Raw genomic sequence first — 16,918 nt, 5'->3', positions numbered from 1 at the left:
TACCAAGTTTTCTGATGTAGTTTCCACTGTATAACTTGTGCCCTCTGCTGGTGGCGTCAGGGCTAACACCCTCCATCAACCGATCAATTCCCACTCTTCTGTGATGGGGAACAGGAGAGGTGGTTGGAAGGAAGCTGGGCAGAAAAGGACAGGCACCTTGAGATGGGAGGTGAATTTCCAACTAGAAGTGGGCCCTGATGACTCCAGCGTCTTCCTGTGGAGCTAAACCTTTCTCTCTGTTTTCCCGAGTTTGAGATGCCTTGGTGAAGACTGGGTCCTTGACTCAGATTTCGGGGGCTGGTGAACCACGCGTTTGTTTTCTTTACATGGGTTAATGCTCTGTCCTCACTTCTGTGACACTGGCTGTCTGAGCTGTGTTCAGACGACTCTCCACATTGTTTTGTTGTTTTTCTGTCCATCAGGAGCCATGCAGTTCACAGACCCAAACTTGAAAGCAAGCTCTTTAATGACCAGTTTCTTCCCATTTCATTGTACCCAGAGCCCAAGCTGTCTGGGTGTAGTGTGACTCCTCAGAGGATTCACTTTAGTGTTTTTCCCCCTCAAATTGTCTGCTTGCTAACTTTGGCAATATTTTAACTCTGACACTTACTAGGGGTTAACTGGCTACTTGTGTGCACTTTTACTTAAATTAACAAAATAATTTGTTTATATGAACATGGAAGGGAAAGTGGACAGAGCTACACATGCAGTAATAATTAAAAGGAACATTCTTTAGGATATATACGGTGCTCTTTAGCCAGAATTGCTGCCAGGGCAGCTGAAGCACTCTTACCATATTCCTCTGCAGTGCTTTTGCTCTCCACCTGCGGTGATTGGGGTTCTCCCCATGATTAGCTAAGTGATAAGACCTCCCATATCAATGTTCTGAAATAGCAAGTCTTGTTAGAAAATGCATATCAAAATACGGGGCAGGACCAGGACATGATGAAATGAATTCTCCAGGCCTTACCAAAATCAGTCTCTTCCTTATTATTTAGTCATACCTGCCTTAGAGGACCTGCAGCCAAATTGAGGAGTTGCTGTTCTTCCTTTGGTGACAATACCAAGGCCTTCCCTGTGCCTTTTTCCATATGTGTTCACACTCTTCTTCCTTCTTCCTCTTCCTCCCGCAAAACAAAAAGCCCAGGAGGATTCTCCCCAGCACCACTGAGTCTGTGGTTAACACTCTCCCAGCAGATTTGATCTTCAAGAAAAACCCCCTCAACATTGCTCTTCCTTAAGCCACGTCAAACAAATGTGTTCTCAATTCTGTATCCTCGAACTTTGAAAATATGCATGCGTAATGCCTCTTGGGCTTCCCACGTGGCTCAGTGGTAAACAATCCTCCTGCCAATGCAGGAGACACGGGTGTGCTCTCTGGGTCGGGAAGATCCCCTGGAGGAGGACATGGCTACCCACTCCAGCATTTGTGCCTGGAGAATCCCCTGGACAGAGGAGCCTCGTGGGCTACACAGGGTCGCAAAGACTAGGACACAACTAAGTTACTGAACAACCAATACCTCCTTGGTGAATGTGAGCAAAGCTGTTCAATACAGTCCTATTTTCTTCTTCTTCTTCTTTTTTTTGGCCACAACTGACTGTGTTTACATTGGGTGAACTGAGAGGGTAAGAACATAAATGCCCAAAAGTTTGCTTCACTTAGGAGCCTGGGTGAAGGAATGGTTTCACTCGTGTGTTTTTAAGAGTTCTCCTTTTTCAGACTGGTAGAGAAGCATTTCATGAGGGTTTTGTCTTTCTTCAGCCTTTATTTTTACCAGGAATAACCTCATGAAGCTAACAAGAAGATTTGTTATGAAGAGAATATCAGATTCTGGGTCTGAAGTTCCGTTCACTGTTTGGGATTAAACAATGACGTCTCTTGGCTCTTTCTTTTTTTTTTTTTTTAACTTGCCCCTTGATATTCTAGTGGAGAAGTTCCAGATGTTAGAAAAAATGTGCAGGCAAATTGGAGTACCCTTTGTCTACTATGCATGGTCAGTATTCGCCTTCCATGCCTATGTAGTCAATGAAGGAACTTGAAGAAATCCCGAAAATCTGTCCCGGAAGTTTGAACTCACTTCCCCTAGAATAAGTGTCACCTTGTTGCTGTTCCATCCAGGTTATTGAATATTATCTTAAGAGAGACCATCATCTGTATTGCCCCTTAAAAGCATTAAAACAGGAAAGCTCCTATGATGCCCTCTCAGAAAATGTAGGTAGGAAGTGGCATTGGGAGTCAGCAAGTGTCCCATTTCTTAAGGATTTTGCCAAGTCATGTGACCTCAACATTTTTAGACCGAAAAATAAATTGGTGACTTTCCTACCTGCTCATTTCACATCTCCCACCACCACTCTCCCTTTCTTTCTTTCCAGAAAAAAAAAAAAAAGGAACTACTTTATAGTCTCTTTGTTGTTGTTGTTGAAATAAAGCTATTTATAAGATTTCTGTTGTGACCCTCACATGCTAATAGCTCTTTGGTGTTGTTTTACTGTCTAAAGCCCCCTGGTGGACCATAGGCTGTACAAAAGGGTGAGTGTAGCTGCCTGCTAGCCAGTTTATCTTTACCTTCCATTTTCAATATTTTGCTTTTTGCTTGCTTGCATGGGGCTGCAGCCTAGGTATGCCAGTAAAGTTTCACATCCATTTCGAATGAAATAAGATAAAAACTAACCCTGACTACTAACACTGCTACTTTATACAACAGGAAAACAGTCACATACAGACATACAAAAATGCATGAGCAGCTGAAAGGCCCTGAAGCCACCACAGGGCATGCTAGCACTTGGTGGGAGAAGCCTTCCGTATGAAAAAGGTGGCTGGTGGGACAAGTTTAAATCTAAACAAGGCTGCGCTAGAAGGAAACCTTGAGCGAGTGGTAATTGGTGATGAAGATAATCTGCTACATGAAATTCAACTACTTCTGTGTCGCAATTTCCAAAGCAAGAAGGCTTGCTAGGCAATACTGATGTTTTTCTTTTAACTCATCTATTTCTTATTTAGAGTTACATAGTTTCATTTTCTAGCTCTCCCCTTCCCTAGTGCTAGGAGGTAAGTCAGTAGTACCCAGAGCCAAGTAGTACCCAGAGCTGCGCTTCCTGAACCGGCCTAGTACATTCATTATCCAAAAGGGAGTGAACCCAACTTCCAAGATTTAATGACAGTGCTGAAGATAGACAGGGTGGTGTGAAGTGTCTGAAACCTGTACATTCTATATCAAGGTCCCGAGTGGATGTTCCAAGAAAATTTGTGTTTTAAAGAAATGATAGTGGTAGTTCAGTGGACCATGTGAGTGTCTGTGAGATTTTTAGAATCTGATGCTGATTTGTAAGTATGCAGACATGACTATCACAAGTCTTTGTTGTTATTGTTCAGTTGCTAAATCATGTCCAACTCTTTGTGAGCCCATGAACTGCAGCATGCCAGGCTTCCCTGTCCTTTACAATCTCCTGGAGTTTGCTCAAACACATCTTAGGTTATAATAAAGGATGTAGTGGGCAGAAAACTGTTTTTTAAAAGCCAGAAATTGAATTCACCAAAATCAGACTTGAATTTAGGTTAGCTAGACAACTTCTGTCCTAGAGATAGTCTTAAGATGCATTTAAAAATCTAACATGGCAGAAAAATAAAATAAAACATTGCAGTTACCTCTATCAACTCAACTACATCCAACATCCTCCCTTCTTACCTTACGCTAGCACTCTATTTAATCATTTACAAGATTTCTGAGAAAAGATCATGCTTCAAAAATTCCCAAACTTCTAATGTCTCTGGAGATGTTATTTCCCATATAACCACATTTGTGTTGATGCTAATATTTATTTACTATATTTCAATCCAAACATTAAAAGGCCTTTTAATTAAAAGACCAGGTAATAAATGTCTGTTGCAATATAGCAGTTCCCCTTATCCAAGGGGGACGCATGCCACGACCCCAGTGGATGCCTAGTGGAGGGGTGGTACCAGACCCTAAACATGCATACGTATATATACTATGTTTTCGCCTATACTGACAGGCAGTTCACGTATACAGCACAGATGTGCTGGACAAAAAGGTGATTCATGTCCCAGGCAGGACCAAGTAGGGCAGTGTGAGATTTTATCACGCTACTCAGACAGCACACAATGTAAAACTCATGAATTGTTATTTCTGGAGTTTTCCATTTAATATTTTCAGACCACAGTTGACCTGTGGGCAGCTAAAACCTTGGAAAGCAAAAACCATGGAAAAGGAGAGGACCCCTGTATCCAGTTCTGCCACTGAAGCATGAGAACAGCCACAGACAGTCCCATCAGTGGATAGTCATGGCTGTATTCCAATAAAGCTTTATTTACACACATGTGCATTGGGCTGGATTTGGTCCACAGGCTGTAGTTTGCTGACCTAGGGTGACAAGAGAATTGAGTTTTTATTGTTCTTCCTAAGTCAAGATCCCAGGTGGCTCAGTGGTAAAGAATCTGCCTGCCAATGCAGGAGACTTGGGTTCAGTCCCTGGATCAGGAAGATCCCCTGGAAAAGGGAATGGCCACCCATTCCAGTATTCTTGCCTGGAGAGTCCCATGGACAGAGGAACCTGGCAGGCTATAGTCCATGGGGTCACGAAGAGTTGGACACAACTGGATAACTAATATATTAGTTATCCTGTAAAAAGTTGACACTGAAGGAGAAGTTTATTTTAAAAAATGTAAAGCAGCTACATGCCATTGTAAATTTAACTGGTCAGAGCTCTCTAGAATTAGGCAGTTGCTTACAGTTGAATTATTTCAGGTCCCATGTGGTGGAGCCAGCTCAGAGATTTGAGCAGATGCCTCTGTGTTTGAAATACAAGAGAAAAATGGGACACAAATCTCCATTTCTCTCTTTTTCTATTGCCCCTCACTCTCTGCATACATGGATAATATCTCTTTCCATTAAAAAAGAAAACTCCCAAGAGAACAGATGCATGCCCTAGTATTCAATTTAATTATAAGTGGTAGTATCTTGCATGTTCTATGCAATTTATATAGTTCGCTGCAAGGATCCAACAGTTTAGTAAAAGCGGTTGCTTATGCACTTTTGAAGCTTGTTAGGGTCTGGTATGTTAATGATCCTTTTTAAGAGTACATTTTCTAGAAGTGCTTTTCCATGCCAACCAGAGTCCCCACCTTCATTTCCTGAATGCCTGTTGCATTCTGCTGTGAGTTCCTAAAACTCCTCCTCATGCATGAAAACTTGGAATTTCATAACACCCCCATCCCTTTCAGTCTTAGGGGGCTGGAGAGAGAGGAACTCAGAAGCTTTCAGGTTCCCTCCAACATGGTTATTTTTCTCTTAACATGAATTCCCAGGTGACTCAGTGGTAAAGAACCTGCCTGCAACGCAGGAGACTCAGGTTCAATCCCTGGGTCAGGAACATCCCCAGGAGAAGGAAATGGTGACCCACTCTAGTATTCTTGCCTGAGAAATCCCAGGGACAGAGGAGCCTGGTGAGCTACAGGCCATGGGGTCACAAAAGAGTTGGACACGACTGAGCAACTAAACAGCAACTTGAAATGAGGAACAGCTCCTCTGTGTCTTGTCTAATTCCAGCAGGATCTCGTGTCCTCTCTGTCCACGGGAGAAGTCAGGATGGCCCTCTAAGAGTCCCTGGGTTGAAGTCCCTCGGGAGGCAGGGCTTTCTCTGAGGAGGATTTATATTCCTGGAATTTATGTCAAAGAAGATAATATACTTACTAATGTATACAGTACACCATAGTTAAGACACTTAAAGTCGTATTCAGAGATAATAATTTGAAAAGTGAAAGAATGAAATTTCACAGTATAGCGTATATAAAAGGCAATTTGACCCCAACTCCTAAATTAATGAAGGAGAAAGATATATAAACAGAAGTGATGTCAGCCATCAGAATTGGGAGCCAGTAGGCTAATTCCAGCAGCTGAGCAATCAGAAAATACCCATTCAAATTATCAGTCTTGGGGAAAGCTAAGAAAAAGCACCAAATGGTCTTAGCCGAATCTAGCTCATTTTCACTTAAGTCTTTCCTCCAGACTTCGCCCCTAATTTATCCAGTAACTTAAAATGGAGTCATCCAAATCCTAATGCTGTCAGAGGAATTTGTTTTGTCTTGGACACAATAACTATCTATTCGAGAAAGCATTAAACACAGATATTTGAGTCAACAGTTTTAATTATTATTTTCTTAGTTCATTGAGGTGTGATACAACTTCAGTAAATGGCTGAAGGATTGCTAAGCTTGAAGAAATTTTTTAGTGCACAGGCTGAAAATAATTCTGCATTCCAGTTGGATTTTGAGTGTCTCAAACAGGGTGTTAATTCAGTGTTACAGCAAAAAACCAGGATGCCTCAGATGAAAAAGAAAATAGAAGACAGCTGAATTACCTAACAGGTTTATTCTCAAGGTATTGAGACTAAAATAGAAATTGCCTTAGACAAATTTCTTCTTTCCCTGATGAGATCAGATTTCTGCAAGAGAGCCTAATAACCTGTTATAGTCCTTGCAGGTACTGTAAACAGCAGGACTCCTGGTATTGAAATAACCAATTTCTTATAAATTGCTGGCCTAGCTACCAATGTTCAGTAAAGGTGGGTGAAACCACGCAACTGGAAGGAAAAGAGCCTGATTGGAGGAAGAAGAAATAACACTTTCTGATCACACATTTTTAAACAACAGGTTTTCTATTTGACAGCTGGGTTTCCAAACACTTAACCAGATGCTGCTAGTTATCTTGGTAAGTAGCGTTGACAGCGCAGATTCTTGAGAGCAGTCGAGCCAAATATCTGCAGTGGGTCACTAGCAGGTCACACACAGACTTTGTGTGTGGTTCTCTCCACTTTCGTCCAAAGGGCAGCTCTCTAACAATGCCTGCGAGTGAGCTGTTTAATTAAGGAGAATAACAGTATCTGTCAGCAACTTGGATGTCTCACTTCGCTAGTTAAACGTGACGTTAGGTGAATTTCCAAGTGGCCCAGTCGGCTCAGGGAGGAGTGAGAGATGAAGGTGGGACGTGGCATCTCATTAAAATCTCCAACGTAATTCTGTCTTACTTGCCTCTTTTAGGAAATGAATCTTTTGGGAACACAGTGGTGTGTGTTACATTGCAGACAACATGCTCTGTGTTGTTCTTATTGGGCCTCTCTGTCTTTTTCATTTTGCAATCCTAATGAGGTATCCGGAAAATGGCAAGACCTCTCTTTTCCTAATCCCCCCCACGAGCTATTGCAGCTCTCAGAACCACAGGTAACTAAGCAGAAAGCCGCCTCTGGCTGCCCTGTACATTTCTGACGTCCAGCATTGCAAGAATATACCTGCCAAGATCCACTGACTCATGACACATTTCCTTGGCTGAGCATCACCAAGTAGATGTAATGAAGCCGCTTTGCCTAACGCTTTACCCATGGAGCCATTGTTCGCTATGAGTCTCTGAAGCAGGCCTACTTCATTCATCCATAAATGATCATGGGACGTCTGATGGACAGAAACCCCGTGGGCTTCTGCTGGCTTTCAGTGCTGTTGCTTTTCTTCCTCACTTAAGTGCATTACAGTGCAACGCGGTTTGGGCTGAGACTGAAGCAATATCCTAAAGTGATGATTTTCAGCCTAGAATGTTTAGGGGGCAATCTCAGGGTTGTCTTTAATTTTAATAGCTGGATGGTCACAGGCCAAAGTCTTACCTTGTAATTACTGTATAAGTCCAAGCTGGTAACACGAGGACCATTTCCCAAGTTATAGGTGCAAAGTTCAGATACATGGTCCTGGCAGCTCTCCTTAGAGTAGCAATCTCCTTGTACCTGCAGAAGCTACAGTTTCTATCTATATGGTTGTCTTCACAATCTCAAGGAAGACTGCTTTGCTTGTCTTCCATGCAAGGGAATTCAGAAGTAAGTGTAATTATCACAGGCCTTGTCTTTTGGGGGGCTTCCCTGGTGGCTCAGACAGTAAAGCGTCTGCCTGCAATGCGGGAGACCCAGGTTCGATTCCTGGATTGGGAAGATCCCCTGGAGAAGGAAATGGCAATTCACTTCAGCACTCTTGCCTGGAAAATCCCATGGACGGAGGAGCCTGATAGGCTACAGTCCATGGGGTCACAAAGAGTTGGACACAACTGAGCGACTTTACTTTGTTTTTTTTTGTTTTTTTTTTTTTAACATGGAGATTATTAGATTCATTTTTTTCCTCGACCTGAATGAGTCTAACACTTGTAATTCTTTAAGAGAACGCAAAACTTAGTAACCCTTAGTTGAGTTTGTGTAACATAATGTAACCAAAGGTTATTGGACATCTGTATTCTCAGTTCTATAGATGTGGTGACTTGGACATCTGTATTCTCAGTTCTGCAGATGTGGTGACTTGGACATCTGTATTCTCAGTTCTGTAGATGTGGTGACTTGGACATCTGTATTCTCAGTTCTGTAGATGTGGTGACTTGGAGATCTGTATTCTCAGTTTTGTAGACATGATAACTTGAACATCTATATTCTCAGTTCTTTTTGTGATGACTTGGGCATCTGTTTTCTCAGTTCTGTAGATGGGGTGACGTGGTCATCTGTATTCTCAGTTCTGTAGATGGGGTGACTTGGACATCTGTATTTGCAGTTCTGTAGACGTGATGACTTGGGCATCTGTATTCTCAGTTCTGTAGACGGGGTGACTTGGTCATCTGTATTCTCAGTTCTGTATGTGATGATTTGGGCATCTGTATTCTCGGTTCTGTAGATGTGATGACTTGGGCATCTTATGTGATGATTTGGGCATCTGTCTCCTCAGTTCTGTAGACGTGATGACTTGGGCATCTGTATTCTCAGTTCTGTAGACGTGATGACTTGGGCATCTGTATTCTCAGTTCTGTAGATGGGGTGACTTGGTCATCTGTATTCTCAGTTCTGTATGTGATGATTTGGGCATCTGTATTCTCGGTTCTGTAGATGTGATGACTTGGGCATCTGTATCCTCGGTTCTGTATGTGATGATTTGGGCATCTGTCTCCTCAGTTCTGTAGACGTGATGACTTGGGCATCTGTCTCCTCGGTTCTGTAGACGTGATGACTTGGGCATCTGTCTCCTCGGTTCTGTAGACGTGATGACTTGGGCATCTGTCTCCTCGGTTCTGTAGACGTGATGACTTGGGCATCTGTCTCCTCGGTTCTGTAGACGTGATGACTTGGGCATCTGTTTTCTCAGTTCTATAAATGTGGTGACTGCCAATACTTTCTCAGTTCTGCAGATGTGATGACTACAGTTATTGAAATTTCAAATTTCAAAAATTCTGCTCTACATTTGCCAAGTTTTCACACTGAAAAGATGCTCCCAATATAGGCAGGATCAATGAAACTAGCTCCATCCATTGTATTTGGTTTTGGTCTATAAAAGTGATCTTTTCCCCTCCACTGAATTTTTCAGTTGTTCTTTTATGTCATGTGACTACAATATTTGTAAGACACAGTAGTTGTAACTGATGGATAGAAAAATATAAGTTTTTTTTAATAAAATGACAAGCAGAGATCATTATTATGAAGGAAACACATACTCATTGTAGTGCATTCTGGAAATACAAATAAGCAAGGGATATCACCCAGAAATAATAATTGTTAAACTTTTATTGTACATCCTTTTCATGGTAGAAGTATTTTCAGTTAACCTGTGCCTTTTAGTTCACATCTTGAATGAGTGAGACAAGGCAGACACAAATTTCTGTGACTATTTGAAATACTCTGATTTGAAACATCTAACTCTCAGAATTTATTAACAAAAATCCTCATATCAGAAGTTGTTCTCATTCACTTCAGTGAATATAAGTGTTTTCTGGTTTTTTGGGGAGTCAGCCTAACATTCAAACAGACTTTATCCAGTTGACATTTGATTTAAAGCAAAACAAAAAATTAGGCACCACTGTCTTACCCTAATAACCTACCCTTGAGTCACATAAATCTCCATTTATGATCTCAGTAGAGCAGACTGTAAAAGCCACTTCTAGGGGTATGTTAGCAATCAACATGCTCAGGAATTGGTAAATGATGCTAACGGTCCTCGGCTGCCCTGTTTCTTAGACGCATTCCTTTCACGTTTCAGATCTGCTTCAGATCCATGTGTACGTTTTGTGTGGAGCTATTTTCCCCTCTAAAACACTGTAATAAAATCAACACATGGTTTTATAAAGGATGGCATCTTAGAATTGAGAAAAGGGAATTGTCATCAGTTTCAACATTGTACTCACCCATGCCACAGGAAATTTCTAAATGCATGTTTTCTGTACAGACTTTTGGAAAAGACAAAGAAGAGTTGGGTTTAAGCATTTATTCTTTGTTGCTGTTGCCCTGAGATACTGTTCGAGGCATCAGAGTGGAGGAGTGAAGCCAGATAAACCTGGCTTCAAATCACCATTCTGCCATTTGTTAACCTTCTTTCCTTTCATACAACACTCATTCTGCCATTTGTTAACTATTATGTATAATTGAGCAGGCTGCTCAATTCTGCAAATCTCAGGTTCTCTGTTTACAAACTGGAGAAGATGGTGAGGTTGTGAGGACTAACACACACTAAGGAACCCATCAAGCTATTGGAACATGCATTCTCTTCCTTTTTTGCTAATTTCTTCTTTAACAACTTCCTTTAAAAAAATGCCTATGCCATTTAATTTGTTTTGATGTTTTGTATTTATAATGCAAGCAGACTGTGAAAACTGTACCATGAAACTAAAAACTAAATTCTCCATTGGAATTCAGTACTTTGGAAAGCCTAGAAAATATATCTGGAAATAGGAATACCTCATTTTTCCTAAGTTGATAATTGTGGTCATTCTGTGTGTGGACATGCAACTCTCTTTAACTTAATGGTGTGTGAAGCCAGCACTAGTTTCATAGCACCATATTTACATAGTAATTTTAAAACCTTAGTTGACATTTTAATTAGCTCAAAAAGAAACTAGGGGAGAAAAAAAGCCACAGAAACAAATGTGACCATTTTAACTTAAAAAAGTTTGCAGTATACCCACATGACCAACTGATCACAGAGTTTTGGTGTGAACATTTATTATAAAACATTTCTGGTCTATAATTCATGTTCCTTTTTAGTTCATCCCAATGATGAACTTAAGATTTGTAAGGCGGGACTTCCCTGGTGGTCCAGTGACTAAGGACCTGAGCCTGACTCTGCACTTCCATTGCAAGGAACCTGGGTTCGACCCCTGGTCAGGAGCCTAGATCCCATAGGCTGGGCGGCATGGCCAAAAAATAAAAATATAAAAATAAAAACTTGAAGACTTTACTAAAAGAAGAAAAAAAGATTTGTAAAGCCTTCCTGTTCCCACTAGAGAAATTGTGAATGGAGATCTTTGTGTTTATGCTCTCAGGTTTTGAGATCAGAGTTCTTTAAATCCTAGAAGTCTCACCAGTGATGGAGTTTCTGTTGCACATTGGTAAATGAGTCCTGTGCTAGTGCAGAAGTCAGGTGTCGTATCTGAAGTAGCATGCACATTTTGCGGTAATTCGGCAAGGAGGTCTGCACAAGTACGGGTACATTGCATGCCCAGAAGGAAAGGTGGCATCAGTGCATGCCTTGCATTCTTCCAGCCAGAGGACTGTTAGTATAGATATTGCATGTTTAAAAATTGAACACAGAATATGGCATGTTTCAATTGTTTAAAAGCCCATTTATTTATCAAGTATGCATGTCCAAAACTAGGGACCTCTAATGATGTGCATTTTTGTACTGCAGTATGACCCAGAGTACCCAAAAATTAATAATCCATCATGTACTTAATCATGAAGTTCAAATGATACCCGGATGCAGTTGTGAATACAGCAGGGTATTCTTAGTGTACCTGTTAAGAAAGAAGGCTTTCATAGTTTCGAAGATATACTGTTTGAGCAAACTGGGCTTGGTATATTTAGTAAATAAATCAGACAAAGAAGTACGTTTTCAAACATTATAATTCTTTCTGGTGATGATAAAATGACAAAGCTTTTTTTCTGAAAGAGAGCATCTTCTCTTTGAAGAGATCATATCAACTTGACAGAATACTCAGAAATGATTCTGCTTGGAGGTGGTAAATATAATTTTCTTCAATTGCTATTATAGCACATGTGCCATTTCATTGAATGCCAACCTCAATAGAGCCATAACTTACTACTGGTTTTTCAAAATGTTTTCTTTCCACTCGATCATTCTCTCTAGAAAGGAAACTAACAGTTGCCTTAAAATAAAATTTAAACTTACCCATATAACTTAAGATAACAGGAGAGGCCCTTCTCTTAGAGAATGAGAAAATGGTATTTGGGAATTAGTTCTGTACAGGACCATATTGGGAAAACAAATCAAATTTTTTTTCTTTTCATACTATTGAGGTAGAGTGTATGTGTCTAGAGAAACTGCCGCTTCTTTGTGGCTAAGATCATCCTCTCACACCCATTTTTAGTAAACAAATGTTACCACGTGGCATGCAGTGCTGCGAACACTCTATGACTTAACACAGCACACACTGACTTCAGAAGTTAGACCCTAAAGTCACACTTGCCTTTGACCAATCCAATACTCAGGCAAGCTCTTAGTTTTCTGACAATAAAGAGAAATACATTCTTTAGCTTAGAACCACTTTCCCAGGTCCCTGTATGCATCAGGTTCATTCAAAAGCCAAGGCAAATTTTTATATTAAGAAATTTCAACTGAAAGCAGTCATCAACAAATAATTTGCTGTGAGCTTTCCCTGACTCTATTTATAGCAATTTAAATTTGTTTACCACAGCACATTTGATAAACAGAACGAAGTACCTTATTGGTATTGCACCCTGGTGCTGTCTATCGGCATGGGAAGAAGTGACCCAAACATCTTTTAAAGCTACAATGTGGAATGGGAGGAAAGTAAACAATTCTGAAAATCAGAAAGACTGAACAATACCTGGGCAAAATCAGAGTTGTGCAGGGGAGCCCATCAGGTTCAAGATAGCTCAGGATCTTGAGTCTGTGAGCAAAAAGCAAGAACTTGTGCCCTAGGTATATCAAAAGCTAATGAACACATGTGTGTACAGTCTCCCTAGCTTGCATCCTGTGGAGTCACAGGGCATTCATGGGGGTCGACCAGGCTAAAAAGAGTTATTTGACCAATTAACTTTTTCTAGAAGAAGCATGTTATTGTTAGACGTGATTTAATGCTTTCAACTTTGGTTTTGCTTTGTGTTTAGAGCTGTTGATATAGAGGAGAGTTTCAGGAAGGCTGCAGTCCTCCACTTGAATATTTTCCCCAGCAATTTCACAGGAGTTTCCTTAGCCATCAGTCCTCAGAAGGGTTTTTGTCTTGGCTTTTCACTTCCTAGGGAAATGGCCACACCCTTTCCTTTATCTGGTGACAATTTCACTCTATAGTTATCACCTGGTATTTTGTTTTGTTTCTCTTCCAGAGTGAAAGAATTGAAAAAGGCCAAGGAACTTGAAGACATACAACAGCATCCCTTAGCAATGTGACACTGCTTTTCAGACTGTTTTCATTTCTGTTTTTAGCAGAGACATGCAACAACACGCACACACACACACACACACACATACACACACATAATCCCTCTGCAGTTTTGGGGAGATCAGCTGCAGGATTTTAACAGGAATGTTTTGGTCATTGCATTTGCACTTTCATGGACAACTTTTAATTTGATCAGCAAGACATCTTGGAACTCAATCTTCTGTTGGATCATGGGCAAACAAGACACCACGAGGAATCGAAAGAGGCTTTCCTCCTCTTAGGAAGAAGCCGTCTTCCTTCTCACATAGGGCTGTATTCAAACATCGTGTGGAACTGTACAAATATTTATACCAAAAATATAGATAAGAAAAGGTGGGGATGCACTAGCAACGAAGAGAATGCTGTTCCTGCACCTGTCGGTTATTTCCAAGAAGCTGAATTTTTGGGATTGATTCTCAGTGGAGGGCTTAGATCATACAAATCTTTATTGGGTCCGTGTGTTCTCATTTCCTTCACTGTGTTTATTTGATCTTAATTTGTTTGTCTGTTTGCGTTTCAATCTCTACAGCACACTTAATGCAACTTTTAAAAATCTGAAGGATTTTAGTGTTTTGTGGAAGTTTGGAGAGGGGGCGGGTGCGTGGTACACGGGTAATGCATGGGAAATGACGAGGAACAGCGTACAGAGTTTAAATTTATTTTCTTGTCCCCACCACCTCCCAAGAACCTGCAAGGAGAGTCATCATCTTATCCCTTTTCTCATGTTCAGCACTTTAATTTTTTTGCCTTACTTTCTTGTGCAATGAGAATTACTTAAAGAGTTGGTAAAGCATGTAGCTTTTTTTAGTAGCCTTGGAAACTGTAGTCATTCTAAGGAATCATGAACCTTGCCTGGACATTTGCCACCTAAAAGATCAGTGTGGTGCTGCGTTCTGGCCAGTAAATTCCATATTTTTGGCTATATCTCATCCAACCTGAGCAGTTTCTGTGTATATATAGAAGGTAGAAATGGAAAGTGAGAAAATATTTGAAAGGGATTATATTAATTGCTAAATATTTTATTCACAAAGGTCAATAACATGGCAAGATAAAATTATTTGTATAGTTTTGTCTGAATGAGCGAGAAAAAAATGTGGATGTATTGTTTGTATATATTGTATATATTAAAACAAAGAGATATGTGCATGAAATCAAGAAAAAAGAAATGAAAAAAGCAAAGCATTAGTGGCTATGGTCTGTAAAATGAAAAAAAACTTTATTTCACTATAAGAGTACTTTATTTTAAATGTTCTTTAGAAGAACATTTTGCTAAAGCATGACTAAACTGCAAAAAAAAAAAAGAGCTACTGTATTAAGACTTAGGAAAAAAAGGCAGAGTAACATTACTTAAAAAAGGATATGTTTACATTTAATTTTGGCTACCAGGAGTTTATTTTATTTTATTTAAAAGATTTTTTTGCCAATGGTGCCAAGTAATGTGAATGCTGATATTGCTTAAGAAAATTAAGTTACTTTTGCTAAACAGATAATCATTAAGATGAATCAGTATATAGCTTAACACCATCCACTCACTCCAACAAAGAACACTTAGAATGGTCAAAACATGACAAAAGAAATAGGATGAAAAATAGAAAAATATCTCACGTTTTCATATCTCCTGCTGGAAATCAGAAAATGTAATAAAAATTGCACACAAAATAACTACAAATTAAAAGGATGCAAACTGGTCTCGTAGGAATGTCATGGTATATTACTATTTCCACATAATGAGGAGCCAAAGAAATCTGATGCTTTTTAACAATTCAACTACTAATGTTAAATTGAGAGAATCAAGTTTGCACTTGCTGATGCCAGTTTAAAATTCCCAGGTTAAGTTTCAGGATCAGTTGGTGTAAAGCTGAGAGAATAGTTTTGGTGTTTTTTTTTTTTTTTTTCCCTTGGTTCTGGCTGCCAACTGTAAGTGAAAACTCAAGGCTTGTTGTGAAGCCTAAAAATATTCACAAATCAGCTTTTAAACTGGTGTCTTAGAAGGAAGGTAGATACAAAAAGATTGTGTTAACAACTGGGGTCAGTGCTCTTGGTGCCTTTTCTATAATTGTACTTGTTTTTTAATTACTTCCTTTCACTGCCAACCTCGAATTACTGTACAGTATATGTCTTACTGCTTGTGATCAGCTTTGACAACGGTGACAGCCCCACAACTAGCAGCCACCTGTACATTTGTAAACTGACCTGACTCAATTTGTTTTTAAATGTGTGGGTTTTGTTGCAACTGTTGCAGTTCCCCCAAATACCCATTATTTTCCCACAATTTGACCTACAGGAAGACACTGAGTAATTTACAAACACACAATTGCATTCATAAATGGGAAGAGAATGTGAAAGCCAGTTCTTTCAGAATATCCTTTAGTAATACTGAATTTAGGTATGTTTATTCCATTGTGGTACAAATAGCCGATCTTTTGACAGGAGTAATGACCTCAGTGGATTTGCTTTAATCCTCACTTTTTTTTTTAATGTCTCACATGCTACATTATTAGCTGAGTAAGCTAGATAATCTGGAAGAGAAAAGACTGACATAGTTAGGAGCGTTCTTATGGAGAGGATAGAAGTAGGTTCAAAACCTACCAGTGTCATCCACCAGTACAACTGTGAATCCCAGGTGAGGTACAAATGCACTTCCACTGAAATGAAACATTTCTGACCGCTTTTTCTTGGTTGTGAATCTTAATTTTGAATATAAGATGATAGATAAGCGCAGCTTTCTTGGATAATCTGAATTCCCAAGTGCCAGGAGTAGGATCTCATTATAAAATTAATAGCTAATCTTATTCTGTCTCCTGATGATTTAATTGCTACACTTGTTACCCATTTGAAATCAGCTGTACTGTGTGAACGAAATCGAGACAATAACTCGAACCCCTCTCTGGCTGCACGGTCGCTTATGGCAGTTCCACACAGTAGTTGGCGCCCAATGGGGGGTCCCTGAGACTTGCATGTAAAACTAGTCTAGATGTCTTCTTTTTTGTAAGTTTTATTTTTGTAATTGTGCATGTAAAGCATCATTGAATCAATGGATCTGTTGAAGAACTCAGCTGCTGGAAACCATGCAAAATGTTTTGAATTGCCCTTAAAATATGGAAAATGTTTTCTGAATGCTTTATATTCTTTCTGCTGTAAATTAAAAATGAAGAAAATTTCCCCATACTATGTGTGTGTTGCTTTAACTTCACCTGATACTGAAATCCAAGGTGGTCAGCAGGTTTTAAACCTTACAAAATCATTTCAAATATTTCCTTATATCTTGATGCAGTGTTTTGACATGGAATGCTACATAGTTTCAGATCTGTCCAGCAAAGAGAACATTTCTTAATAGAGCCACTGTTCCTAGAACATTTGCTTGTCCACTATTGGATTCAAGGAGGATCTCAAAAGAGCTTTAGATTATGTGTATATTACATCTATCAATATTC

At 39.8% G+C, this 16,918-nt stretch overlaps 1 protein-coding gene across 2 annotated transcripts in view; it reads left to right on the top strand.

Moving 5' to 3' along the window:
- Positions 1–13,453, top strand: part of CAMTA1 (calmodulin binding transcription activator 1) — a 947,832-nt gene extending 934,379 nt beyond the window's left edge. For both annotated transcript variants that reach the window (XM_068985655.1, XM_068985656.1), the window contains one exon: positions 13,390–13,453. In XM_068985655.1, the coding sequence (XP_068841756.1) occupies positions 13,390–13,453 (64 nt within the window). The remainder of the gene's footprint in view (positions 1–13,389) is intronic.
- The last annotated feature ends 3,465 nt before the right edge of the window (positions 13,454–16,918 follow it).

The sequence above is a fragment of the Capricornis sumatraensis genome, chromosome 14 (genome assembly GCF_032405125.1).
Source record: "Capricornis sumatraensis isolate serow.1 chromosome 14, serow.2, whole genome shotgun sequence".
Lineage (NCBI taxonomy): Eukaryota > Metazoa > Chordata > Mammalia > Artiodactyla > Bovidae > Capricornis > Capricornis sumatraensis.
Note: the sequence above shows the minus strand (reverse complement) of the source record. Positions and strands in the feature narration are given on the sequence as shown.